Consider the following 26950-nt stretch of genomic DNA (forward strand, 5'->3'; position numbering starts at 1 on the left):
GCGCATCAGAACTGGACCACGGAGCAATGGATGAAAGAGGCCTGGTCTGATAAATCACGTTTTCTTTTACATCATGTGGATGACTGGGTGCGTGTGCGTCGGTTACCTGGAGAACACATGGCGCCAGGATGCACTATGGGAAGAAGGCAAGCCGACAGAGGAAGTGTGATGCTTTGGGCAATGTTCTGCTGGGAAACCTTGGGTCCTGATATTCATGTGGATGTTACTTTGACACGAACCACCTACCTGAGCATTGTTGCAGACCATGTTCACCCTTTTATGGCAACGGTATTCCCTGATGGCATTGGCCTCTTTCAGCAGGATAATGTGCCCTGCCACAAAGCAAAAATGGTTCAAGAATGGTATGAGGAACAGAACGAGTTCAAGGTGGCCTCCAAATTCCCCAGATCTCAGTCTAGTCGAGCATCTGTGGGATGTGCTGGGCAAACAAGTCTGATCCATGGAGACCCCACCTTGCAACTTACAGGACCAAAAGGATCTGCTGCTGACATCTTGGTGCCAGATACAACAGCACACCTTCAGAGGTCTAGTGGAGTCCATGCCTCGACGTGTCTGGGCTGTTTTGGCAGAAAGAGGTGGACCTACACAATATTAGGCAGGTGGTCAATGTTATAGCTGATCAGTATATGTAAATATTTTAGAAAAATGCGACTACGTTCAGTATGAACATTTCAGCGCTATTATGTTCAATATCAACATATTCCAGTGCTATTGGTCCTTTATTGACCCGCTATTACGTTCAGTGGTAATACAGTTGTATTGTGCTGATTAATTGCCATCGGAAACCATGCGCAAGGGAAGTTCTGAATGTATTAGGGCTGTCAAAATAAACTTGTTAATGCATGCCATTAATTAAATGCCGTTAACACATTTTTCATTTTGAGCCTCAGAAGTCAGAACCATAGCTGTCATTCATTGGCAACAGTATATGGGTAACTTTATTTGTCACTTGACTTGTGCTGGAGTGGTTGAGAGCGCTTCACATTACCTTTTTGCAATACAACATTGTAGAGTACTCTACGCATTCATGTCGTGAATCGTCTTTACTCGCCACTTGTCTTTGAATCCTGGCGTTAAATGGGCCGCTTACGCTTTCAACGATGGCATGACGTTTATGTGTGAACGGGTGTGACCGCACGTTAGTACTCATACATTAGTACACAGTCTGCACTGTTCCTAGTTGGATATTGGAATATCAGCCATGCTTCTTCTCTGACCCTTTTCTGAAAATGATCTCTAGATGCTGTGTGGGCAAGAATTCACCTGTGGTAGCCTAAACTAGGCATTCATTTCGTGGCCAGTCATATTTCCACTAAAACATGTTATAATTGCATAACTAACAACTTCTATGCTGAGCTTAAATAAATTACATATCTGATCCTGATTAATGTTTGTGGAGAAATATCTCAGGCTATCTTGCCTACCTTATGCCTTTGCCTACAGCATTTATGTAATCTGTCTAAATGATTTACAAATGCCATAAGGTAAAGACGCGCATTTGCATCAAAAAAGCTACTTGTTTGCATTCTAACAAAATGTTAGCCTAATAATCAAAATACAATACCTTGAAAAGTATAGGTGTGATTCAGTGTTGGATAACATGCATGCAGCGTTCCAGAGAGAGAGGCTGATGGGTATTTAAACAGAATCCTAACATAACAGTTATTGTACTTGGTGACTTGATCAAGAGCACAATGGTAGAAGATGGTAGAACTATTGGATCATACACCAGAAACTTTCTATTTAGATTTACATGGGATACCAATAGATTGTGCCAGTCATTATAATTTGAAGGGAGACATTTAAGGGCCTTGACCTAAAGGACCAACATGGAAACAGCTCCTGCACTTATTTAATTTAAAATCAAGCAATGTCCATAGTTTACAATCAAACATAATGTTTTTAACATAATGAACAGATTTTTTAACAGATAATTGTTTATGTAGGACCAAATTTGAACAGATTCAAAAATTGTGATTAATCTCGATTAACTATAGATGTTCGTAGAATGTATTAATAGTTAAATGTGTCTGTTTGCTAGGGTGTTGTGGTCGGGGATGGTGGGCAGGCATATCTGCAAACAACGTTTCATCCAAAGGTTGTAAGTTTGATTTGTGCGGGAGGCAAAACATTTTTTGTTGGGGATTTGTGTTTAGCCTTAACTGTTGACCATAAATGTTATTTGTAACTAAGTAACTAAGCAAAACATAAAGGAGCAACGTCCAAGTCATTAAGGACCAGTAGCACAGGGTATATGTGTTGTAAACCAAAAGACTGGCAATGCCTGGCACTTAGCCACTACATTGGAAAATATGTCAAACTGTGAATCTTTAACACTGTTCCAAAACATTTCTCCACAGTTCCAACCTTTTCAGGCATGAGAGCTGCTTTAAAAAAATCTAACACTGAGCTATTCTTTTATTATTTGCTGACAATTTGGCATTATTTTCTCATTTTAATGTAAATGTTCAGCTTCAGATTTTTTTTCAGCTCTGAAAAGTTTCAGCTAGTTTCAGTTTTCATATTTCAGTTTTATTTAATATAATATATATATATATATATATATATATATATATATATATATATATATTTACTAGTTTTAGTTTTGGTTTTGCCGCAGGAAACCCCTCATTCCATCAGTATCTAATTATGGTTCAACACTTGCCCTGCAAGGAACTCACAATCCTGAAAAGTACCTGGAAAAGCTGAACAGTGATTAATCCTGTCAATAGTACATTTTAGTGTTAACAATCTATACATAGAAATTTGCTTTTTTACATTACATGAAATTGCAGATTGCGTTAAAAGGAACTTGTTACCTGCTTCTGAGAAATTGGCCTTCATAATATTAGATTGCCTTTAACTGTGCTTCATTTTAGTCATATTTGCATAATATGTAAGCACTATTTTCTCTTCAAACTCTATAACAAGAAACTCTGCACCAAAGGAAGGTGGTAAGGCTCAACACATGCACATGCTGCACTTTGGATGGTCTCCTGTCCTGGAAGGCATTTCAGATTCATGGTCATGGAGCAGAACCAAACTTCATAAGTCACCATTTATTCACTTGAATACACACTGAACGAGATCATAGTTTGAGCTTTATTTTTGTTTTTGTTTCACACATGTACACTAATACAAATGTTTCTTCATATATTAGCTATATTAGTAAGCTAGCATTTACATGGAAATGAAATTAGTCATAGGTGTGTTGACACGTTGTAACGTTAACATGTTGGATGTGATATTTTTTTCTGTGGATACCATAGCTATGGATTCCCTAAGAACAATATTTAGCGAAGGAATTACGATAGATGTGGTGAAGATATAATTGGAACACAATCGAAGGCTGTTGAAAGACTGTCAGCTGTGGTTTTTGCTGAAAAGAAAATAAGGTTATCGTTGGTCTTTGAATAAGACCTTGTTTATGGCTCTGAAGAATGTTGACTGAGTCAACTGTTTATTAATGTATGAGTCTAAAGGGGGAATAGCAGAAACAATTTCCTAGTTTAGCTAGATTAGCAGTTTACTTTTATAACAACATTTAGTTTTTATTCCTGTTTTATGGTATAATTACAACCAAGCAAATGATTGTTTCTAAAAACATATTTTCCCAAGACTCTTTATATTGGTAAGAGAATACGGTTTAGCTTGACAGAATATGTTTTCATGCAAAATAGGGGATGATTGCTTTTTGTTATTGGTTTGGCAGTAACGTGTGGGACAGAGAAGGGCAGTGAGTTGTGTTAAAGCCATCCCTTGGACCAGCTCTAACTTGCAAAGATAATCCCGTTTGTGTTTTGTTCTGGCCCTCTGGACCATTCCAATGCCCTGGCACAATTATTGAAGGGGTAATAGGTAGTACAGTACAGGACTGTGAGACCTGACTAAACCCGAACAGAGACAGTAGACACCTGACACTTGACACCAAACATAAAAGAATTGGCTTAGAATATATATATATATATATTATTATTTTTTTTAATTAGTCATGATTTCCTCTCCTTCTTTTTCAGAATGAAGTTTCCCCGAGACCCAAGTATGGCAGCAAGTCTGTTCCATTTCTTTTTATAGTAGGCCTCATCCAGCTCCTAGCTTTTCTCATGCTTAGTTGCATAGGCACATACTGGGTACAGACACCAGCCTACAGAAGACCATCCTTATCTTTCTGCACGCTCCCCCACCCCCAGCAGTCTTCTAGGCCCATCCATCTCTCACAAAGAGCCCCTTGCTGGGGCCATGCCCATTCTGCTCAATGCCGATGCCTCCTTCAGCTCCAAGCAGGAACTACTGGACCTCCAGGACGTCCCAATGGGTCCTTCCTTGGACATGGCCAGCCCTGTGGACTCTCCGGAAGACAGCCCAGAGGGCTCAGGTCCCGGCAGCCCTGCTCGGGATGTCCCTGCAGGCCGCATCATCCTCACCAGAGCCTCTTCCCTGCCCGGACAGATTTACCGGGGCGAGGGGCCATTGGACACCCCCCTGAGCCTCAAGTTTATTCCCGCAGAACCACAGCTGTGTGGCTGGGGGGCCCTGACGCCACAAGCCATCCAGACATTCAACACACCTCGCTGGGTGCTCTTTTTCCTCTGTGTGGCCTCCTTCCTCCAGGGCATGATCATCAATGGATTCATCAACACCGTGGTGACCTCCATAGAGAGGCGCTTTGACCTGCGGAGCTACCAGGCCGGGCTCATTGCCAGCTCCTACGACATTGCTGCTTGTGTGTGCCTGGCTTTTGTTAGTTACTTTGGTGGGACTGGGCACAAGCCTCGCTGGCTGGGCTGGGGGGTTCTTATCATGGCACTGGGATCTCTGGTGTTCGCCTTGCCACATTTTACCACTCCCCCATACCAGGTTAGCATGCCCGAGCGGACAGGCGTGTGCTCAGAGAACCGCACCAACCCGTGCCACGATACAGAGGGGGGAGGCCTGTCCAGCTACCGCTTTGTGTTCATGCTCGGACAGTTTCTGCATGGGATAGGAGCTACGCCCCTCTACACTCTGGGGGTTACATACCTGGACGAGAACGTCAAGTCCAGCTACGCTCCAGTGTATATTGGTGAGTCGCTAATTACAATGCTCAGTATGTGAGCACTGTTCAAATCTTTTTTGGAACATGTATTTTATGTGTTTGTGTTTTTATTTTTTATTTTGTGGTACAAGTCATCACATAGATAATATTTAGGGGTTTTGCAGTAAATCCGAAGAAACATAATAAAGATTTGGTCTCGGTTTCTAAGGCCTTTACTACGCCCTTATGAGCACTAAATAACTCTAACTAGCTTTATAAAGGATTCATAAATGTGGCATAACTGTGTGACATAGTCACTTATGTCAAATTTGATGTGCTTTATAAAGGGTGACATGTTGTGCTGCAGTAGGATATGCTCTAAAGTGATGTCATGTTAGAACATTGCTCCAATAAAACACTGAACATAGTCGCCAACATAAGGACTTTAAAGATGTTTTCTTCTGAAACCATGTTAGTTCAATTTTCTAACTAAACAAAACAAAATATGCACACAATATTATAATGCTGCATATCACTAGAGCTTGTAAGTTTCATACTTCCCTCCGTCCTAAACATTAGCCACAAAATGTTGTAACAGGTTTTAATCAAGCTTTGGTTGTAAGCATGATAAAGAAGAAAACATCTGCTTGTTTGGTAAGTAGTCTCAGATTGGAATGCTCCAAATAATCTTGCCTCAAAGCCACACACATGATCAACCCATCAATATATCTTTAATACCCTACAGCAGGGGTTCTACATTCAAAGGTCCAAATCTGAATTTTCATCAATGACAAAGGTCCGGAACTATTGGTAATTACAAAATGTGTTTTTTATAAACATGTATAATAAATTAACATTCATTTTATGAAAGAATAAGGTGCCTTTTGCATTCAAAATACATGGATAACAAGTGCAAAAGTGGCAAAACAATTCATTTAAGTATTTGGATTTTGACTGGCCGCTTGAGGCATGTTAAAATGCCCAACTTCACAGCAGGAAAAAACGTGTTTACAGCCTGGTGTCAGTATGTTGTTTTGGTCTATACAGCTTATTTTGCCCTTCATGACAACTGTGAGGGGGATGAATTTTTTTATAACTCATCCGTTTAGTTGATTAATATTTAAATGTATGCATAATTAAGGGCGTGGTCCACTCCGTTGACTGACAGGTGGTTTGCCGCTGCTGTTGGTCTCTCACTCGCTCTCACTAGCTGTTTGTCTGCTGTTAGCTGTTAGCCAGCCGTCACGTTTCTTCCTCAGCTAATTCCAGCTGCTGAACTGGACATATCGGCCGTGTTCTTGCTTTTTTTCTGGATTATTTCATACAATTTAATACACGCATTATACCTTCGCCCACGCCTTTGTATTCCGTTGTTGTCGAGTATCAAGAGAACAACCAGGGCTGTTTTTCTGTTGTTTTCCTCTGTGAACATGCACTCCAGATTTAAAAACATGTAAAACGTCTATAGATATAGAGGCTACACTCGTTCTGCGGTACCGTTGCTCTCACTGAACAGACTAACGTTAGATATGCTTATGTACCGTCAGATGCAAATTCCTGGAGGTGTCAGTGCTTTCCGTCCATGCAATAAACTAATGCACCCCTGAATGAGCACGGATTTCTAGCGCATTTACTTGAACTTCTTAGGTAATAAATATGGTTTGACCGATTTGAGAGGCAGCCAAAATAAAAAAATTAAATGGATTGAATAAAGCTCTCTATGAACTTGATGTGCAATACCGCGCTGGCTGATATTACATGTTTGTGCATGAAACACAAGCTCACAGCAATACTGTAAGTTAATACACTTTAACTAGCAGAATAATACAGCATCACGATATACAGTCTCACTTTTAGCTATGCCTTAATAGTATTTCGAAGGGCAAAAACATGAACTTTAACTTTTGGCCGTACTTCAAGTCAGCTGTTGTTAGTCACTTATTGGGAGGCCAGTAGCATATAGCATTAGCTTAGCCTGAACAAACCATAGACTGTTAAAAAAAATGGACGACGCCCTTTCGCTCTCTTCCATTGGTGAAAACTGAAGCCGCCAGTGTCCCGATACGGCGCTGACATCTTGGACTTGTGTCTGCGCAGATAGCGATCTTGGGACCAGTTCTGCGCAGTAGTTATGCGCAGTAGCGAGCAGGAAGTAAAGCCGTAAAGCCTCGAAATCAACGGCCCCACCCCTGTGCCCCGCCCTCACTCTCCCTCGCAGAATGCGCATACCGTAATCAATTGCAAGTACAGTACAACCTTTGCTTGTTAAACCTAGACGATATGTTATAGCCTAACTTACATCATGTTTAACCTTAATTTAGAATAGGCCTAGGGCTGGGCGATATGACCCAAAAAAAATATCACGATATAATTTTCCATATCAGTCGATATCGATAATTATCACGATAAATATCAAATATTTATTTGAAGATTAATGGCATATTTTTGTTCCTGAGTGAAAGATGTAGAAACCAGACAGTTAATTGTGGTTTTAAACTATTCTTTATTGTCAAAACATGACAAACACTTCCCAAACAGGTGAACAATTTATCAAAACTGAGGTAGATTTATTTATTACTAAAATCAACATTAATAGAGTAGAATATTAATATAAATAGAATAGAATATATAAAGTAAATATCTTTATAGAAAAATCAAGAACTGTAATGATACTGTATGACACTTGGCTTTGGCTCTGCTGACTGCAAATGCAAAATTAAAGTGCTTTAAAGATAATGTTTGTCAATAAACAAAAATATATATATTTTTTAATTCTTTCTGGTCAGCATGCCAAACCTTCAATAATAAATAAAATAAATCTTAACTGTGGTCAGTCAGTATATATATTTTTTAACTTTACAAGTTACGGGCAAGAAAGACAAGCTTGTCTACAGTTTCAGGTTTTAAAGCTGCCCTATGACAGGTCACAATGTTCCCACCTGTGCTAAAAATCCTCTCAGAGGAGGAGCTGGTAGCAGGGATGCACAAGTAGCGCCTTGCTAGTTGGCTCACTTTAGGAAACTTTTTGTCATACACCTTCCACCAATCCAGGGGTTCTGTTTCACTGTCTGCATCTGGACCCATGAGGTAGTTTTCCAGCTCCCCCTCCACTGCCTGCATGTCACTGAGTCCTGTGTTGCTGGGGCATGGTTTCTTAAAAAAACTGCCCAGTGACTTCCTCTGCTTCTTTACAGGAAGAGCTGCAGCAGCACCTCCCTCTGCCTCTAGTTCTTCTGTTCTGCATGAAGCCTGTGAAGTGGATGGGCCTGGGTCTCCCTCCATTTTCAGAATCTCAGTCACTGCTCTTGTTTTGATTGCCTCAATCTTGTCTGGCCTGATATATTGAGTCTTGAAGCGCGGGTCAAGCAATGATGCCATATCAAGCAGTTTGTCTGTTATCTCGTCATCGTACTTCTCATTGAGATATTCTATGACTGCTGTCTTTATGTCCTTTGTGAGCTGTGTGTCATCATCAGAGGGATTCAGGAGCTCTGTTCTGAAGAGGTGCAGCACAGGCTTGAGGTAGGACACACTCACATAAGATTCACCAGAGAGTGAATCTGTGAACTCAAGAAGTGGCTTTAAGGCCTCATTCATTGACTCCAGCACTTCAATGTCCTGCCAGGTGGGCACCAAGTGCCTGGTTTTCTTGTCAGCAGAGAGTACCTGAGAGATAGCCTTGTGCTGCTCAATCATCCTTGCCACCATCTTTTGACGGGATCCCCACCTGGTAGGTGACTCTGTCACCAGCTTGTGCTTCGGCAGTTTAAGTTCTTCCTGAGCAGTTGCAAGGTCTCTCTTCTTTTTCCAGGAGAAGGAGAAGGCAGCCACTACTTTTTTACAAAGCCCAACGGCTCGATCCATCCTCTTGTCCTTCCCTGCTCTTTCTGAGGAACGAAAGGAAATAGAGAGAAAATATGAGCAAAGAAAAGAAAGTATCTGAATAAGTCCACAATAGTATGTTAAAAAAAACATCTGAAGTTCAAATATGAGCAAAGAAAAGAAAGTATCTGAATAAGTCCACAATAGTATGTTAAAAAAAACATCTGAAGTTCTAAACATAGATATTATAACAGAATATTCATATTAAATATTTCAGGTTTAAATATTGCTTCATGTTTGTAATCACTAACCTTTAACAACAAAGGACTAATAAATTAGTTTTGATTTGATTATTTTAAAAATGTACTTTATCATCATCATTTTATATAGCCTATATTTTTTTATCATAATAATCATATTACAATTTAAATCAGCTTATGTTTCAGTTTTAAATATTGCTTCATCATGCTTATAATCATGAACCTATAAGAACAAAGGAGTAATAAAATAATGATTTCATTCTTTAATTATTTTCTTTTTTTATTATTATTATTTCTATTACTTCTACAGCAGTTGTATTACTAAATGGAGAACGGAGACTAAAACTTACCAATAGCCAAGTGTAGTCGATGACCAAAACACTGAAGTCGTGTCCATTTGTTGAGTGAAGTGGCTTTTACCATGTTTGTACCACTATCCGTTGTGATGCACGATTGTCGGTCTTCACTTAGCCCCCAGGAGGCGAGTGCGTCAATCAATCCTTGGGCAATAACTTCACCGTTTGGAGGCATTTGCTCTGAAGATTCCAGTCATTATCAATAAAATGAACAGTGAGGCTCAGATAAGGCTCAGATGTGCGACTAGACCACATATCAGAAATAGAGGCGAAAAATTGCAGCTGCAGCTGCCGCTCTACCTTCTCCCTGCACTCCGTGTACATTCGGGGAATCGCTGTCTGTGAAAAATGTTTTCGGCCAGGTAGCTCGTATCTGGAGTCAAGGACGCGGATAAGTTTCTTAAATCCCTCATTTTCGACAACGCTAATGGGAAGCATGTCTTTTGCAATGAAATAAGCAACTGCTTTTGTGATGTCTTCGTGTCTTTTTGTTTTTTTGTCGTAAGGCACGGCGTGTGAAAATGATGATATTATACTTTGCTGAGTCGCTTTGGTGCTTGTAGATGGTTGACGGCCACTAACACTTTTTTGGGATTGAGACTGTAATGTCTTTGCTTCTTCGTGTTCTAAAGGGTGACATTGTTTTAAATGATGAAACAGGTTTGTGGTATTGCCTGTCTTTGATGGCACTAGTCGTCCGCACAGTTTGCAGTGCACGTCGCTCTGTTTCTTGTCAGATCGCAAATAGCCAAAATATTTCCAAACCACTGAAGTTGAGTGACCTTTCTTGTCAACGATGTCTGTGTCCTCCGATGAGCTGGTCGTGGGGGTTGCATTTTCTTCACTTCTATCGCTCATTTTTCTTGCTCCACTCAACTCCTCCAAAGCCTGTCAGCCACTGTGTGTGTCTGTCAAAAACAAGCCCTGTCTGCAAAACGCATGCGCAGCATTTCGCATAGAGCGTAAACATTATAGCGAGCATTTATCGAACTCTTGATATCGTTTTTTCGAGAAAAATTATTCCGCGATAATTATCATTATCGTTTTATCGCCCAGCCCTAAATAGGCCTAATACAAAAATAATTGGTAACTTCTAGCTAACGATCACCTGCTAGCTATTAACGAGGCTTGTTGTCTTTTAGCTAACGTTAGCTAGCCCATTACATTTATTTACTAATTAAATAGCTTATAAATTTAACTTACCGAAAAAAATTCAAAGATCGATTGGAAATGCCAGATCGGTTAGCACAATGTACTGCAGAACAACCCATTATGTCCGTGTGAAATTATATCAATTATAGAAATTTAGAGATTAAATTTAAAGCTCCAATCTCCTCAGTCCTCCGAAGGAGGATGGCGCTTCAGTGGCTCCTCGGCTCAGATAGCTGTCAATCAAAGCTGTGAATCACGACGTCACACCACCGTTTTTAGAGCATTAAATAACTAACTAAAAACCAACTTATTTTAAAAACAAACTCTTGAATTTACATTAGCGTGATACAAACTACAGTAAATGACAGAAACCAGCTTCGGAAAAAAGATAATTGAAGGGTAATTTAATTGTTTAGTTGGTCTCGCGTCCCATTGAATAACATGGGGAGGGCGGGGTTTATGACCTATACTGGGACCACTCACCAGGGGGCGATCGAGACGTTTTGGCTTCACTTTTCAGGGCTTGTGCGGCACGCTTGGAACAAACTCGTTCACGTCGAGCTAGGTTTCAGGTTTCAGCATCCAGGCTCCTCGCTGAACTCATCCCGCCTCTTTGTCCATTTCTGTTTATCTGGGAGTGACGTGCGTTGACGCGCTGCCAAAATGGCGACGGTTGGCTCCGCCCACTTTAAGCTTCAAAACTGCTCTTCACAAACCTTCGGGTGACGTCATGGACACTACGTCCATATTTTATTTTACAGTCTATGGTTGAAATACGAAATGGAGGCGGGTCCGGATTGAATTCCCTCCGGATCCGGACCAGAGTCCGGACTTTGAGAAGTGCTCCCCTACAGTAACATTCAGACCGTAAAAGTATGATTAATCATCAGAAAATTCAGTAGTATGCTGTAACTTTGAAGGCTGTCATTTATAAAATATCCATAAAGACAGATGTGTGCATACCTGGGTGGGGTAAAGTCATTGTGTGATTTACATCACTAGCCAAAAGTTAAAGTTCATGTTTTTGCCCTTCGAAATACTATTAAGACATAGCTAAAAGTGAGACTGTATATCGTGATGCTGTATTATTCTGCTAGAAGTGGAATTTCTTTCCTTTTTAATCTGTTGTGTGTAGGGTTAGTTTACAAAGGACCATCATCATGTCTGCACTGTAGTATTCCATAAAATGACAAGAGATGTGGTATGTTTCTTTACGCGTGGGTGAACAGATGACCTCCGCATGTGTGGTTCCCACCATGAAGTATGGAGGAGGAGGTTTGATGGTGTCAGGGTGCTTTTGCTGGTGACACTGATTTACATAGAATTCAAGGCACAACCGGCATGGCTACCACGTCATTCTTCCGCGATACACCATCCCATCTGATTTACACTTAGTCCATCCAGCAGAACAATGGTAGGTGAGGCTGAGGCAAATCTCTATTGCACAATAACAGTTTTATTAAAAACGCAAGGAGAAAACATAGTATAAAGTTACAGTGATGAATCTCTGCCCTTGCTCAGAAAACCATCAGTACTTATACAGGGAATGGGTGTGGTCAGATAATGTGCACAGCTATCGTATGTCAGCAATGCATGTTCCCCTTTGTCCCATCCAATCCTGGATTTTACCCAAAGGCGGGTGGCTACCACATGATTCCATATTATGTTATTCATAGTTTTGTTTCTTTACTATTGCTCTACAATGTGGGAAATTGTAAAAATAAAGAAATACTTTGAAATGAGTAGGTGTGTCCAAGCTTGACTCTTGAAATGTCACGTAGCAGAATGACTCAGTAAAATTAGGCCTTGGATGTGAAATAATGCTTGCAATATGTGTTTTTATCTAATAGCTCAGAAGAGTTGATAGAACTTGTGCTGTGGATGAAAGATGAAATTGAATGTGTAGTTAATTTGTATTTACCAAACAGAATGAATGCCCCATACAGGATGTCTATGTTCACCCTTTCCTTGTAGACCGTGGGCCTTTCCATTTAGCTGTTTCTCCACACACACCTTATTAATATATGAGAACTCTCCCTGCTATCCTCATCTAAGATAATTACCTCTAGGCCAAATTCTGGGAGATCTCAATGAATGCTCTCAGAATGTCTGTGCAAGCTTTTGGATAAAAATAAAACAATAGTAACAATAGAAATAATTAAAAAAAAACAGCTATCAAAACAGGAAAACATTTGTGAAGTAGGATGTCCCTAACTGACACCCTAGTCCTCTGGTGTCACTCTGTCTCCTCAGGTATCTTCTATACAGCAGCCATTGTGGGTCCTGCAGCAGGTTACCTTCTTGGGGGATACTTCCTTAACATCTATACAGAGGTCCATATGACGTGAGTACCTTAGTAATCAGTCTGTTTCAACTTACCATAAACCTGCACTGCCCTTACTGCACTTAGCATAGGCCCTAGTGTGGTCGAGTTGTGGCTTTTAGCTAGCTAGCTTCCTACCTTTGTTTGTCGGTCAGACGATGGCTACCTTTTTTATATCAATGAGACAGCCACTTGCTGACAGTTCCACACACACGTGTGCATGCAGTCACAGTCAGTTACGTTTCTCTGACCTCACTTGCTAGCTTGATACTCCGCACTTTGGGTGTAGGATGTTGATGCTCTGCTCTGATGGTCGTGTGATAGTAAACTCTGTGCAATGCTAAACTCAGCTTGGTATAAAAATATTCAATTTTTCTGTGGCGGCGCTTCGCAATTTAGAAGAAGAAGACTGTGGCATTCCACAGGCCACAATCAAGCTGCCTGATCAACTGTATTGGAAAGAGAAGCAAGTGGCGGTTATATTGGACACTGGTTTTCTGAACAATGCACCTAGATTTCTTTTTAGGTCTCTGTGAACAACAAATCTATATATTCCCAGTCATGTAAAATCCATAGATTAAGGCCTAATTTCTTTTTTATAATTGACAAATTTTCTTATATAATTTATTTTAGAAATGTTTTATTGTTGTATTTATATCTTTGTTCAGTGTACAGATTGAATCTTAGTAATTTGTTCAGATGTAGAACAGTGTCCTCTAGTGGACATTTGTTGTGTAATCTTATAATGCTTACAATGTTCAATAATCTAAAACTCTCTGTTTTCCCCCCTGTACATCTCATTTTCGTTATTTGTTCTCCTGTAGGACTGAGCTGACTCCCGAGAACCCTCTGTGGGTGGGGGCCTGGTGGATTGGCTTCCTGGCAGGAGGGGCAGCAGCGCTGGTTATCGCCCTGCCCATCCTGGGCTACCCACGCCAACTACCAGGTTGCTCACTCAATTTAATGCCACTTCAACAGCACCACATAGCACTGACCCATACCAAATCAGACCAGCCATTAACCCAGTACTGGCAGTCAACACATGTATTTTCCACCTTCTCTCCAGGATCTCAGAAGTATGTGGCCATGCGTGTGTCTGAGGCTCACCAGCTGAAAGATGGCAGCCAGGCTAGTGCTGCCGACCCCCAGTTTGGGAAGTCTGTAAAGGACATGCCTAGGTAGGTCACCTTATACTATGGCTGACTACAAGGGCCACCAGCTACACCCCACTCCTTAACTCTCAAACAGACCAAAAGATAAGTGGTTCTGCATACCTCCATGAATGGACACTGTGTCTTAGGTCACTGTATTCCCACTGGGGCTTAGAAAGCAGACTTTTTATCCATGGCAACAGAGGATTACGGAGAGGAAACAGGACAGTGATTGCAAAGTATTATATAACATGGAAGAAAGGTATTTATTTCACTGTGGGAATGGTGTTGTTTCCAGGGTCTTGCCTTAGTGTAAGAGTTCTGGATAGTTGTATTTATATAAACCTGAAATCCTGAATGCTGACTGGCTGATAACCAGAGTATATGTGACCGTATACCATGGCTATGACATCACATCCTTGTTACTGCTGTTTTTGCCTTGGTAACCAGTTTATAAGGGCAATGTAACCATGATCAGGCATCTGTGGTGTTTGTGATATATTGCCAATACACCACGCTGATGTGTCGTGCCTAAGAACAGCTCTTAGTCTTGGTTTATTGGCCATATAGGACCACTAACCACTACGCTATTTAACAAGGGTCGATCGGTTGGTGACATTCGCTCTTCTAGGCCAGCTCCGCTTATGCGGTCCGGAAAATGCCTAAAAAAAACTCTCTCACTCTCCTATCACCTTCTATTTCCAATAATCATTTTTCTTTAAATTTAAACAAGGCAGCAGTAAACATATTTTCCCTCGCAAATGAGTCCCCGTTTTGTATATGTTCAGTGTTTAAGAGAAGGCACGCCATTCACCCTGTCAAAATCATGCCAGTGCTGTCAACCATTTGGCTTGGATTTAAGAGTCTCTGAGCGTTTATGCCAGTGGTGTATGAAACATCTCTCTCTGTCCCTCTCCAGATCTGTGTTGCTTCTGCTGAAGAACCCTCCCTTCCTCTTCCTGTGTCTGGCAGGGGCCACTGAGGCCACCCTCATTGCTGGAATGTCCACATTCGGCCCCAAGTTCCTAGAGTCTCAGTTCAGCTTGAGTGCATCCGAGGCAGCCACGTGGTTTGGTAAGAGAGTGAAGCATCCGAACGCAAGTCCTACCCTCTGATTGGTTTGGCCAATGTTCGTTTGCTTTTTACGCATCATGCTTTGCAATATGGATCCCGACGCTAAATATGAATGAATTTGTCCGTTAAGCTGGTCACACTACAACAGTTTAGCTTTTTCTTTCCATTCCCGTCACATAAGCATGGCCATAAACCTCTTCTCCGACCAGGCTACATGGTGGTGCCCGCGGGTGGAGGTGGCACCTTCCTGGGCGGATACATTGTGAAGAAGCTGAACCTACGTTGCCGTGGAATTATACGCTTCTGCATGGTGTGTGCCCTCATCAGTCTGCTGGCTATCTTCATCTTCCTCATTCACTGTCCCAATGACCCCATGGCTGGGGTGACCGCTCCCTACCCAAGCAACCTACCGCTGGGCCATCAATACAATGAAGTGTACAATGACCAGTACTTCAGACAAATGAAAAACTTCCAAAATGGGTAAGCCACTCCTGTTAAGCACATGAACTGTATATGTTTAGTCAGCTAATTGACCCGTGTGATCAGACTAGGCACTACTCTGTTTAGTATTCCACTCCTTGTTATGTTCTCTCAACAGGCTGACGACCCAGAATATGTCTTTACATTCACCATTAACATGAATAACTCAGTTGTATATAACTGTGTACATGAAAAGTAACCTTTCGATATGTATATTTCAGCTCTTTCTTTGGGGGCAACCTGACGGTCGGGTGTAATGCAGATTGTCACTGTATACGAGAGCTCTATAATCCTGTCTGTGGAGCTGATGGAGTGATGTACTACTCCCCCTGCCACGCCGGCTGCAGCGCAATCAACCACTCCGAGATCGCAACCGGCAGAAAGGTAATCAACCGGGCGCCTGGCGTTTCGAACTGCATCAGTGCTTTTAGTGTCTGTGTATTTGTCATTGGTATAACTGTATAATCAACACGTGTTGGAGAAATGTAATGAGCGTGGCTGTTAGTCATTCACTGTTCGGCTGTTTCAGGAAGTAGCCCTTTCTACTTTTAAAAGGGGTACTTCCCAGAGGAGTTGAGTCATTAAATGAGTAGTCGGCTAAGAGAACCCTCTTTTTTTTTTTTATGAGGTCAGGGTTTTTTGAAGTACAATCCTTATATCCTCCCGGATGTAATAAAGCTTTGAACCGGGCCGAGCTGTTTCAGATCCCTTGGATGGCTCCGTAACGGCTTGTGTGCTGAGGCCTGACTGTCTCTCCGCCGTGTGTTGGGCCCTTCTGCAGGTGTACTCCGGGTGCGGTTGTGTGCTGGGTGGGAACGTGACGTCGAGGCTCCCAGGCCTGGCTGTGGATGGGAAGTGCACCAGCTCCTGCCCCCACATGTCAGCCTTCCTCGTCTTCCTCTTCCTCATCATCTCCTTCACCTTCCTGTGTAGTATACCCGCCCTCACGGCTACCCTAAGGTGGGTGTGGACGAGCATTGCCGTTAGACTAGCGCCGTATCCGACCGGTGACCAAACGGACTGGAATTCTAGGGGGAATTTTATTTTGTCCCTGAGCATAGCACACAACTAACATTTGTAAGTCGCTTTTGACAAGGGCAGTGTTTCTCGAGCCTGCTCCTAGACGGACCCCCCCCTCGCATGTTTTAGCAGTGTTGAGAAACGCTGGATTAGCGTCTGCTGACCGACTGAAATCTAAACGTTTGAATGGCTCTGGCTCCCTCTACAGGTGTGTTCCGGACAGCCAGAGGTCCTTTGGACTGGGGATACAGTGGATTGTGGTGCGAACTCTAGGTACTCTATACCTTGCTCTTGCTGAAGTTTCTTTATTTTGTTTGTAAAATGTGGACTTGCGACCTAACATTGCCAACTGCACGGATTATAAGATGTCACATGCTTTCCTGAAGGTGGGATCCCAGGCCCGATAGCATTTGGCTCTGTGATTGATATCTCATGCCTGCTGTGGCAGGACCAGTGTGGTGAGCAGGGATCCTGCTACGTCTACCAGAACTCTGCCATGAGCCGCTACACTCTCATCGCTGGAATCATCTACAAGGCAAGTAGAGGCCTCCATGCCATTAGAGCTGATAAGCCTGTTAGCGGTGCAGGATTATGTTAAAGGATTCCCATTGTACTCGTGTTACATAACAAATGTTTGCTTAACTGCAAGAGAAAGTCCATAATGTCATTCTTTATTCGTTCCCTCTGCCAGGTTCTTGGCACGCTGTTCTTCTTACTCGCCAGCGTTCTGTACAAGCCCCCTCCAGAGTCGCCTCAGAGCAGCTGTGAGAGCACTGACCATGGGGTGGGGGACAGCGGGGGCGACACGGGAGAACTCCCCATCAAGGATGTTCAACCAGAGATGATTTTACAGGCCAGGTTATGATGACTTCAGACCCTGTGTCTCATCGCACATCACTGCTCCCATGTGTGCCGCCTCCATCTCTGCTACCCTGTGCCCATCTCACAGCCACAGTCATTTGCATCCCATCGGCCTGCCCTCCCCTGAACCTGTGTGTGATGTGATGAAGGATTGGGACCAGGTTTACTGATAGGACCTAATCTAAGAAGTACATGTAGGAAAAAAAAAGTCTTCAAGATTTCAAAATCTTAAGTCCAGTTGAATGAGAATGTGTGCTTATTTGCTTTTTTTTTTTAGTGTCGAAAGGATTTGATCTAGGACAGTATTTATGGCTTGTGTCTTGCTATGTGTATGAAGCATTCTTTAAACTGAGTGTTGAGAGGGGTATTGACACCTGTAAAACAACCCTGTTGTTTTGCTGTAACACAGATCGTACTTTTGTCCATGCCCAAATCTATTAAAGTGCTGTGATGATTTTCATATAAAAATTATAGACCAAAAGTATCTAAAGGCACTTAGTGTTAACTTTCTGTAACTATACCTAGTGAAAAAAATAACATTCATATATTTTAACAAATGGAAGGACAACTTCTTTTTGATAGCAACTATAGCACATGTGACGGTGAATGGCTTACATTAGGCTGCCATTTAACAGAAGTGCAGACATAACCCAAGAGACGCAATGGTGATCATGATATATCTATATCTATATATAGCTATATCCAATTGTCAACGTGTCAGATATAAGACGGACCATTTTGTATGAAGGGTTGCTCCCAGTTACCTTTTTCCACGGTAAGACGTACAGCTGCACTTTAAAACCTAATCAGCACTGATGAACAGAAACTGGGATTATATGGGATTAGTATATGCTTGTCTGGCAGCACATGCTAGTCGTAATAGATGTAACAGATTGGGACAATATACATCTCTAATGATCAGGTGAGGATGTGGAAGCCTCCTTCCCTGTGGTTGTCACGTTGTAGAGCTACAGGTCCTCATATCTCCAACAACCATAGGCTGAATATGTCAGGGATTGGTGAAATACTTTCAGATACTATGTTATATTGAAGTATTAATCAATAATTTGTTTTTGACCCTGGTCGTCATTGGCTGAGAAGCTCAGGTATTGGTTTCCACAGTACTCAAATTAGTGCTTTTTTAAAACTTTTTACAAATAAATTAAGGTTTAAGAAAATGAGTTTTATTTGTGATTTGAAAACATACAATTTTATTAGTTTTTTCATTCACTGTAAAAACGTTTATCCTAACCTGTGCCAAATTAGCATTGCTCCAATCTGGCTTCTGTTCTATGATTTAATTTATTAAGACTTTTTAATGAAGACCAACAGCAATGTTTTTTCATAATGTAATTCCTTTTATTTCTTTTTGCTTTATTTGATATTGTTCGAGAAATTTTTGTATAAAGATAATTTAATTTAAAAATATAGTTCTTGCCGTTTTTGTTTATGTACTGTAAAGGCACTTGACAATTTGAATTCCTCATGTTTTAATGTATTCATTTTTTGCTAACCCGACTGTGTCCTTCCCATTCGTCAACTTGATCCATGTATGGACTTGACTGTCATGTGAATGCATGTGTCACCATAAATTCCATAGTCTTATTGTTAGGCCTTCTCACAGAAAGGAAGTGTTTCTTAATATGTCTTGTTTTAAAAAAAGCAATGAATGTAAAAAAAACAAAAAAACAATAGGTGAAAACAAAAACGATAGGTGAACAATACAATTATTTGTTAATATTTTTTTCATCAGCATTTCAAAGAACCCTATGGGCAGACTCTTCAAACCACATACTGTATACACACAGTCAAGCAAGTAGCATGTGTAAATTGCATATCCTCTCTCCCAGTATCTATCTCCTCAAACACACAAACGTCTTTCATCCTTGTACTAATCTTTCTATTACCACCTGCCACTTCAAAGACACACAGAGCCTCAAGTTTTTCAGCTTTTTCAATGCCAGGGGATTCAATTAATATTACTGGAACTGTTTTTTTTTACCACAATCTCCCACAACACAAACAGCACTTTTGTACCAAACACATTGATGTATTTAATAGTCACAGAGCTCTTCATGAAAGAGTGTTAAAGAACTGAGCGGGATCACAAAATAAAGACAGAACTAAAAGGAAATAATACACTGGGAGAAAGGATTGTAAGAGAAGGGGTCAGTTTCCATGGATACTGTTGAGTCATGACTTCGCAGTTCTGGTGTGTCTCTGGTCCTATCAGTTTGCAGACATTACATTTCTGACTCTTGGTAAATACACTCAAAGAAATATTAAAAACACGTACAGAAAACCAAACACACAAAAAAAACACAATTCTAAGATACTGTATATACTTTACACATACAATATGCAGATGTTATGATAATGAAAATATTAATAACATTGCTTTACATGTACATTTATACTATAAATTTAACTTGATAGTATATTTAGTCATCTCTTGTTCTTACCTTATCCTCTCTCCCTCTCTTGTGCTCAGGAATGAACCAAATGTTGTTTAAGTTGTGATCCAAAGCCTTCTGCTGGAAAGAAAAAAGGAGAGAACCACCCCTCCAGGCTGAAACAAGCTCTTCCCCAAATGATATAGGAAAAATGCTGAGAAAATGTATGTTGGGAATGCTGGTGAGAACGATGGGTCCACGCCTATAACTGGTTCCGCCATGCCATAGCCCCAGTTAACAGACACTGATCTGAATACAGTACCTGGGACTATCCTCTACACTGCTATTGAGATTTACCACAACACAGTGCCTTCAAGAGCTGAGGGAAGTCAAGAATAATGGGTTAATTGTGTCGTGCGTGTGTTTGTATTGAACGAGTGCATGTGGAGGCTGTGCAAGTGACTGTTTTAAGTGTGCCTCTATCCAATGATCATGTCCTGCTGCTGTCGTGTCACATGTTGAATGACAAAAACAAATGAAAGACCAACCACACAAGGATCCCGAGTTGCAGTGTCTTGTATTGCGTTTGCACTGAGGGAGTACATGTATATTTCTGTATATATTTATTTTGTATGATCACCTTTTCAATATACCATTGCATATACTGTATCCAATTTATGTGGCACTCTCAATTCCATCAGGTTCATGTTTCTTATTGTACATGCTATCATGTGATTTGTGTATTCAGTTTAATGTTGCAGGTCCCTGTGCAGTCCAGATACAGCAAAACCTTCAAGATTTGGCTCTGCTGTTTTGTTTCCCATAAGTACCGCTTATAACTTTCATGGAGCATTTGTCCTGATCTTGTCCTAGATTCTGATTGAGCCCAAATGTTCAGATGACTAAGATTATTTGTAATCAGGTCTTATAAACGTGAAAAAGCAAGATAAGTAGAAAAGAGGCATGTTAACGGCCTGTATAACCAAGGCTTTTGTGATATTGAAAGCTGAGTGTGAATGTACTAATCCTTCTGCTGGATGTCAGTGTGCACATACAGATGTTCTGTGTTCCAAACATTCCTAAAGTCAGTTGCTCATCCTAAAGCATGAAAGCAAACTCCCAGTGTCACTGATATAGGTTTTCATCTAAGATAGTGCCAGGAGTATAAATAGGATTCATAGACCAACAAACGCTAATTATTTATCAATTCCCATTGCACCTTGCTTTATCAGCACAAAGTGTTAATGCTCTTAGTTCATTAATACCACAGAATGTTGTGTTTATTATTTGATACATATGGATCTTTCAGAATTAGAATGACATTCAACAAAATACAATATATTGAGAAATATTGTGCTTCTAATCAATTCAGGAAAGCAGTGGATAGAATTGGAATTCTAGTGTACCTTCTAAACCAAGTAGACTTGACCCAATAGCATATGAACATACAGGGACTGAACAGTGAGTAACTTCACTGCTTCACTACATATGATACAAGGACTGAACGGTGAGTAACTTCACTGCTTCGCAACATATAAGGATACAAGGACTGAACGGTGAGTAACTTCACTGCTTCACACATATGAGGATACAAGGACTGAACATTGAGTAACTTCACTGCTTCACTACATATGAGGATACAAGGACTGAACAGCGAGTAACTTCACTGCTTTGCTACATATAATCATCCAGACAATACAACTTTTTCATGCAACTACTGTAAGCTTTAATTGGAATTAATGTGACCAGTTACTGTGGCATTTTGTTTTTCTAATAGTTAGTGTTGGTAACTTTCTGTATATGTGAATGTGAAGTTATCGTGAGGCTTTGCTTTGGTCTGAAACAACAAGCACATTGGAGACACAGCTTAACAATGGGATGTTACTATAATACTGAAATGGGATTGTGGGTGGGTTTGCATTGAGCTGTTTCTGAAAAAATACAAGAAAAGAAGAATGACATGCAATTGAGTCTACTTTGAATGAATATGATAAGTGTCCATTCTTTTTTATCCTAATATTTCAGACAACAATACCAGTAGGTGGCAGCAGGTTCCCATGACAGCCATAGCCTGCCATTGCACTCAATTCATTGTGCCAGTAAAACTGGTCATTCTTTTGGGTCAGTTCTATCATGAAGAGTTGCCAGGGAGAGATCTGATGTTGCCAGATCTGATGTTGGGATTGTGACCTCTGGTTGAACACTTCCGCTGGACATGGCTGGAGCTCACTAATTGAAATTCTTTCTGAATTTCACTTGACCCTGCAACTGTTGACATACAGCGCCATACAGTCAACAAGTATTGGCACCCTTTATGAAATTGAAAAGAAGTGAAAGCAATAAATAAACAGAAACAATGAGTCATATTTTGGGTTCAAACATCCGGGGGAAGTTGTATACTTTTATTAAGCTAAACGATTTTAGAGAAACATTCAAAAGTATTTGCACCCCTAAAGGTTATATATATTTTTTAAAGTGATGTTTGTGAACTTATGCAGCGTCTAGTGGAATATTGGGGTTATCAAGTCCCAAACCAACAGTTACAGTGGGGAGAGCAAGTATTTGATACACTGCCGATTTTGCAGGTTTTCCTACTTACAAAGCATGTAGAAGTCTGTAATTATTTATCATAGGTACTCTTCAACTGTGATTGATGAAATCTAAAACAAAAATCCAGAAAATCATATTGTATGATTTTTAAATAATTAATTTGCATTTTATTGCATGACATAAGTATTTCATACATCAGAAAAGCTGAACTTAATATTTGGTACAGAAACCTTTGATTGCAATTATAGAGATCATATGTTTTCTGTAGTTCTTGACCAGGTTTGCACACACTGCAGCAAGGATTTTGGCCCACTCCTCTATACAGACCTTCTCCAGATCCTTCAGGTTTGGGGGCTGTCGCTGGGTAATATGGACTTTCAGCTCCCTCCAAAGATTTTCTATTGGGTTCAGGTCTGGAGACTGGCTAGGCCGCTCCAGGACCTTGAGATGCTTCTTATGGAGCCACTCCTTAGTTGCCCTGGCTGTGTGTTTCGGGTCGTTGTCATGCTGGAAGACCCAGTCACGACCAATCTTCAATGCTCTTACTGAGGGAAGGAGGTTGTTGGCCAAGATCTCGCGATACATGGCCCCATCCATCCTCCCCTCAATACGGTGCAGTCGTCATGTCCCCTTTGCAGAAAAGCATCCCCAAAGAATAATGTTTCCACCTCCATGCTTCACGGTTGGGATGGTGTTCTTGGGGTTGTACTCATCCTTCTTCTTCCTCCAAACACGGTGAGTGGTGTTTAGACCAAAAAGCTCTATTTTTGTCTCATCAGACCACATGACCGTCTCCCATTCCTCCTCTGGGTCATCCAGATGGTCATTGGCAAACTTCAGATGGGCCTGGACATGTGCTGGCTTGAGCAGGGGGACCTTGCGTGCGCTGCAGGATTTTAATCCATGACGGCGTAGTGTGTTACTAATGGTTTTCTATGAGACTGTGGTCCCAGCTCTCTTCAAGTCATTGACCAGGTCTTGCCATGTAGTTCTGGGCTGATCCCTCACCTTCCTCATGATCATTGATGCCCCACGAGGTGAGATCTTGTATGGAGCCCCAGACCGAGGGAGATTGCCCGTCATCTTGAACTTCTTCCATTTTCTAATAATTGCGCCAACAGTTGTTGCCTTCTCACTAAGCTGCTTGCCTATTGTCCTGTAGCCCATCCCAGCCTTGTGCAGGTCTACAATTTCATCCACGATGTCCTTACACAGCTCTTTGGTCTTGGCCATTGTGGAGAGGTTGGAGTCTGTTTGATTGAGTGTGTGGACAGGTGTCTTTTATACAGGTAACGAGTTCAAACAGGTGCAGTTAATACAGGTAATGAGTGGAGAACAGGACGGCTTCTTAAAGAAAAACTAACAGGTATGTGAGAGCTGGAAATCTTACTGGTTGGTAGGTGATCAAATACTTATGTCATGCAATAAAATGAAAATTAATTATTAAAAAATCAGACAATGTGATTTTCACAGTTGAAGTGTACCTATAATAAAAATGACAGACCTCTACATGCTTTGTAAGTAGGAAAACCTGCAAAATCAGCAGTGTATCAACTACTTGTTCTCCACACTGTAGATGCCACCTCCATTTTAGGGAACTCTTTGGAAGGGTTGCTAAAGAAGTCCCACCCATAAATTGCCAGGCCTGAACTTTGCGAAGCGTTATAGGAACTCTGATTGGAACATCTATTTTTGGCTGTGCACACCATCGGCATGTTTGATGACCAAAGAGGATTTCATAGAAGAAAAGTAGCTGATACCCACAGTCAAATATTTTGGTGGATTACTGATGCTTTTCAGCTGTTTTGCTGTTAATGGTTCAGAGACTTTTGTTGAGACTGATGGCAAATCAATTACACTAAGTACCAGGCAATTTTGGCAAAAACCTGGTTGCATCTGCCAGAAGATTGAAAGTTGGCTGTGGATGGACAATTCAACCAGACAAGGACCTCAAACACACAACAAAATCAATATAGAAATGTTTGCAGGACCACAAACACCACATTTTGCAATGGTCATCTCAGTCAGTCCTGAAACCAATTGCAAAATCTGTAGGCTGTGAGTGCCAACTTTGTCAGGCCAAACAGGAAGAAGCTAATTGCAGTTATCCACACTAGGGGAGGCTTCACAAAATATCGATTGCAGGAGCACCAATATTTTAAAAACCTATGCAGAAATAGATCTTACTACTTAACAAAACATGTAAATACATTTTTGCATTCACTTTAGCCTAATTTCATAAAGAATGTCAATACTTCTTGAGTTGACTGCACATAGTTCTCAGTGTTGCATTTTACTAGATAGAAAAGACGGTGCAGCATTGTTTCTTACCTAATACAATCCGTATTTGCATGATATCTCTTCCCCCACACAGGTCAAATCAGTTAGATGTTAATCCCGAAAAAGCACACAACCAGATCAATTTGCTTAACAAACAACAGTATGTGAAGCTCATGCTAAAATACGCACATTTGTATTGGTTTCTTTTATTTATTATCCACTTATTTCACTGGATACTACTTGAATTCCAGTGTAATCAATTAGAATAAGTGCATCTTGAATTCACATCATACACTAGGCTGGAGTTCACTGACAAGATTGACACAAAGAAGTATTTGCCTGTCTGGCTCTTCTTTCCCTGTGTCTCACTGACTAACTGGCTCATTCACTTTCAATTTGCTTTATTGGCATGACTTACTGATACATATTGCCAAAGCACTTTGTTTCTTTGTCTGTCCTGGCTTTCTATCTTTCCCTCTTGCTCATCCCCTTATCTTTCAGAGTAAATGGCAGAGAGCGTCCCATTGTTTCTCACTGTTCAAACATTCAAAAGACAGTCTATCGTGTGCTCAGAGCAGAGGTTTTATAAACTGGGGTCCTTGGACACAGGGGTCCATGAGGAACCATTCATATTTACATGAATCCAGTCATTGCATCATTAGGAACCCAGGGTTGGATTATTTCTCTGGGATGCACAAAAGCTTCAGATGAGCCATTAGAAACTACTTCAATGCAGGGGTTCAATTATTGACGATTGTATTATTATTGGAATTATTGCCTGAAATAGATTAAATGATTGGAAAATACTTTTTAGGGTCGTCTGGCAACCTCAGCATATAACACTATTCAAATTACCATGCATTGATTTAATCTATTTCAGGCAATGTACAGATTATTATTTCTAAGTGTTATAATACAAAGAATATAAAAATAAATGTGAAGTGTCCCATGTTTCAAGAGCTGATCCCAAGGTCCCAAATAAAGTTACACAGCCTCAAAAGGTATATTTTTCCCAAATTGTGTTCACAAATTGGTTTATATAACCATTAGTGTGCTTTTTTTCAAAGATAATCCATCCACCTGACAGGTGTGGCATATCAAAACACTGATTAAACAACATGATCATTATACAGGTGTATCTTGTGCTGGGGACAATAAAATGACACACAGTTTGGTCACACTTCACATTGCCACTGATGGTTTAGGTTTTGGGGGCGCATGCAATTGGCATGCTGACTGCTGACATGCCACAACTTCATTAATATTTAATTTCACTCATCTCCCAAATTGCTCAGGCACAGATAACATGGTCTCCAGTGTGCCAGGGAGTAAATATGTAACATAGGATTATGCTACAAGGCAGCAGGACATATCTTTCACTAAATCATCGAGTCGATTAAAAGTAATGCAAGTGCACTTCCTCGATCTGGCACCAACAACAACTGCAATGCTCACTGATTAATACTTTATATTTAATTACTGAAAAGATCCACAGCCAGGAATCTTGGCTAATATTGTACAGCTAGTTATTGGGTTGGAGGAAGTAGGTATTAGTACGATAAGCATACTGGAGCAGACAGGTAAATAGGGGGGAGAAAATGGAAAGGGTAAAGAAAAGGAGGACAGAAAATATGCTTCACACTGAACAAGGCCAACACCTCAGCTGAAACATACAAAAATGTTAGCCTAAAACAAACAAAAAAAGTCAAGTGACTACTACTGTGGAATGTTGCTAGGGTTCTCTGGACTAGGTGTGTCTTTAGGTGTGGCTGTGGGCATGCTTGAGTGTTTGTGTCTGAATGTGTAGGTTGAAGCCATTATTGATAAATTGCACTCCTGTACACATAAATAGGACACTTAAATATCAACCTTGCCACAGTAGGGCAAAAAGACAATTCAGCACCATGGACAACGCTACACCAGACTGACCTTCAAGCAAAAGCCTGCGGGAAGCAGAGACGAGGACAGGGACTGAAGGAACAAGATGCTGGACTAACTTCCCCATTGACATTTCTCCTTTCCGTTCTCCCTTCCATTCCCTCTCCATTGCCCCTGTTCCTTCCCTCCACGCTTACCTCTATCCTTACAGAAGCCCCTTTAGAAATATACATATCTACATATCTACATATCTATCCTAAACTGGCAGTGTTTTTTTTCAGAACTAGTGATGACAGGTTGTAGCCACCTTGGCAG

General features: G+C 40.9%; 2 protein-coding genes across 4 annotated transcripts in view; one reads left to right on the top strand and one right to left on the bottom strand.

Annotated features, from left to right (window-relative positions):
* The window catches only part of slco4a1 (solute carrier organic anion transporter family, member 4A1), a 43741-nt gene extending 21454 nt beyond the window's left edge, over nucleotides 1–22287 (top strand). For all 3 annotated transcript variants that reach the window (XM_010875534.3, XM_010875535.4, XM_020052093.3), the window contains exons 2-13: nucleotides 4038–5083; nucleotides 12879–12969; nucleotides 13773–13894; nucleotides 14015–14126; nucleotides 15019–15173; nucleotides 15383–15653; nucleotides 15875–16037; nucleotides 16435–16613; nucleotides 16882–16946; nucleotides 17060–17208; nucleotides 17365–17531; nucleotides 20026–22287. In XM_010875534.3, coding sequence (XP_010873836.2) covers nucleotides 4261–5083; nucleotides 12879–12969; nucleotides 13773–13894; nucleotides 14015–14126; nucleotides 15019–15173; nucleotides 15383–15653; nucleotides 15875–16037; nucleotides 16435–16613; nucleotides 16882–16946; nucleotides 17060–17208; nucleotides 17365–17531; nucleotides 20026–20047 — 2319 coding nt within the window. In that variant the 5' untranslated portion in view covers nucleotides 4038–4260 and the 3' untranslated portion in view covers nucleotides 20048–22287. The remainder of the gene's footprint in view (nucleotides 1–4037; nucleotides 5084–12878; nucleotides 12970–13772; nucleotides 13895–14014; nucleotides 14127–15018; nucleotides 15174–15382; nucleotides 15654–15874; nucleotides 16038–16434; nucleotides 16614–16881; nucleotides 16947–17059; nucleotides 17209–17364; nucleotides 17532–20025) is intronic.
* Nucleotides 7446–9982, bottom strand: LOC114840499 (zinc finger BED domain-containing protein 1-like). The gene is made up of 2 exons (XM_029124250.2): nucleotides 9468–9982; nucleotides 7446–8922 (listed from the first exon to the last, which is right to left on the bottom strand). The coding sequence occupies exons 1-2, from the start codon at nucleotides 9646–9648 to the stop codon at nucleotides 7892–7894; spliced, it is 1212 nt and encodes a 403-aa protein (XP_028980083.1). The 5' UTR covers nucleotides 9649–9982; the 3' UTR covers nucleotides 7446–7891.
* Nucleotides 22288–26950: the final 4663 nt, after the last annotated feature.

This window comes from Esox lucius, chromosome 12 (genome assembly GCF_011004845.1).
Source record: "Esox lucius isolate fEsoLuc1 chromosome 12, fEsoLuc1.pri, whole genome shotgun sequence".
Lineage (NCBI taxonomy): Eukaryota > Metazoa > Chordata > Actinopteri > Esociformes > Esocidae > Esox > Esox lucius.

Coding starts and splice junctions, on each gene's coding strand:
- LOC114840499 (XM_029124250.2), bottom strand. CDS start 9,648: ATGCCTCCAAACGGTGAAGTTATTGCCCAAGGATTGATTGACGCACTC. Junction 8,923..9,467: donor TCGACTACACTTGGCTATTG/GTAAGTTTTAGT, acceptor TTCGTTCCTCAG/AAAGAGCAGGGAAGGACAAG.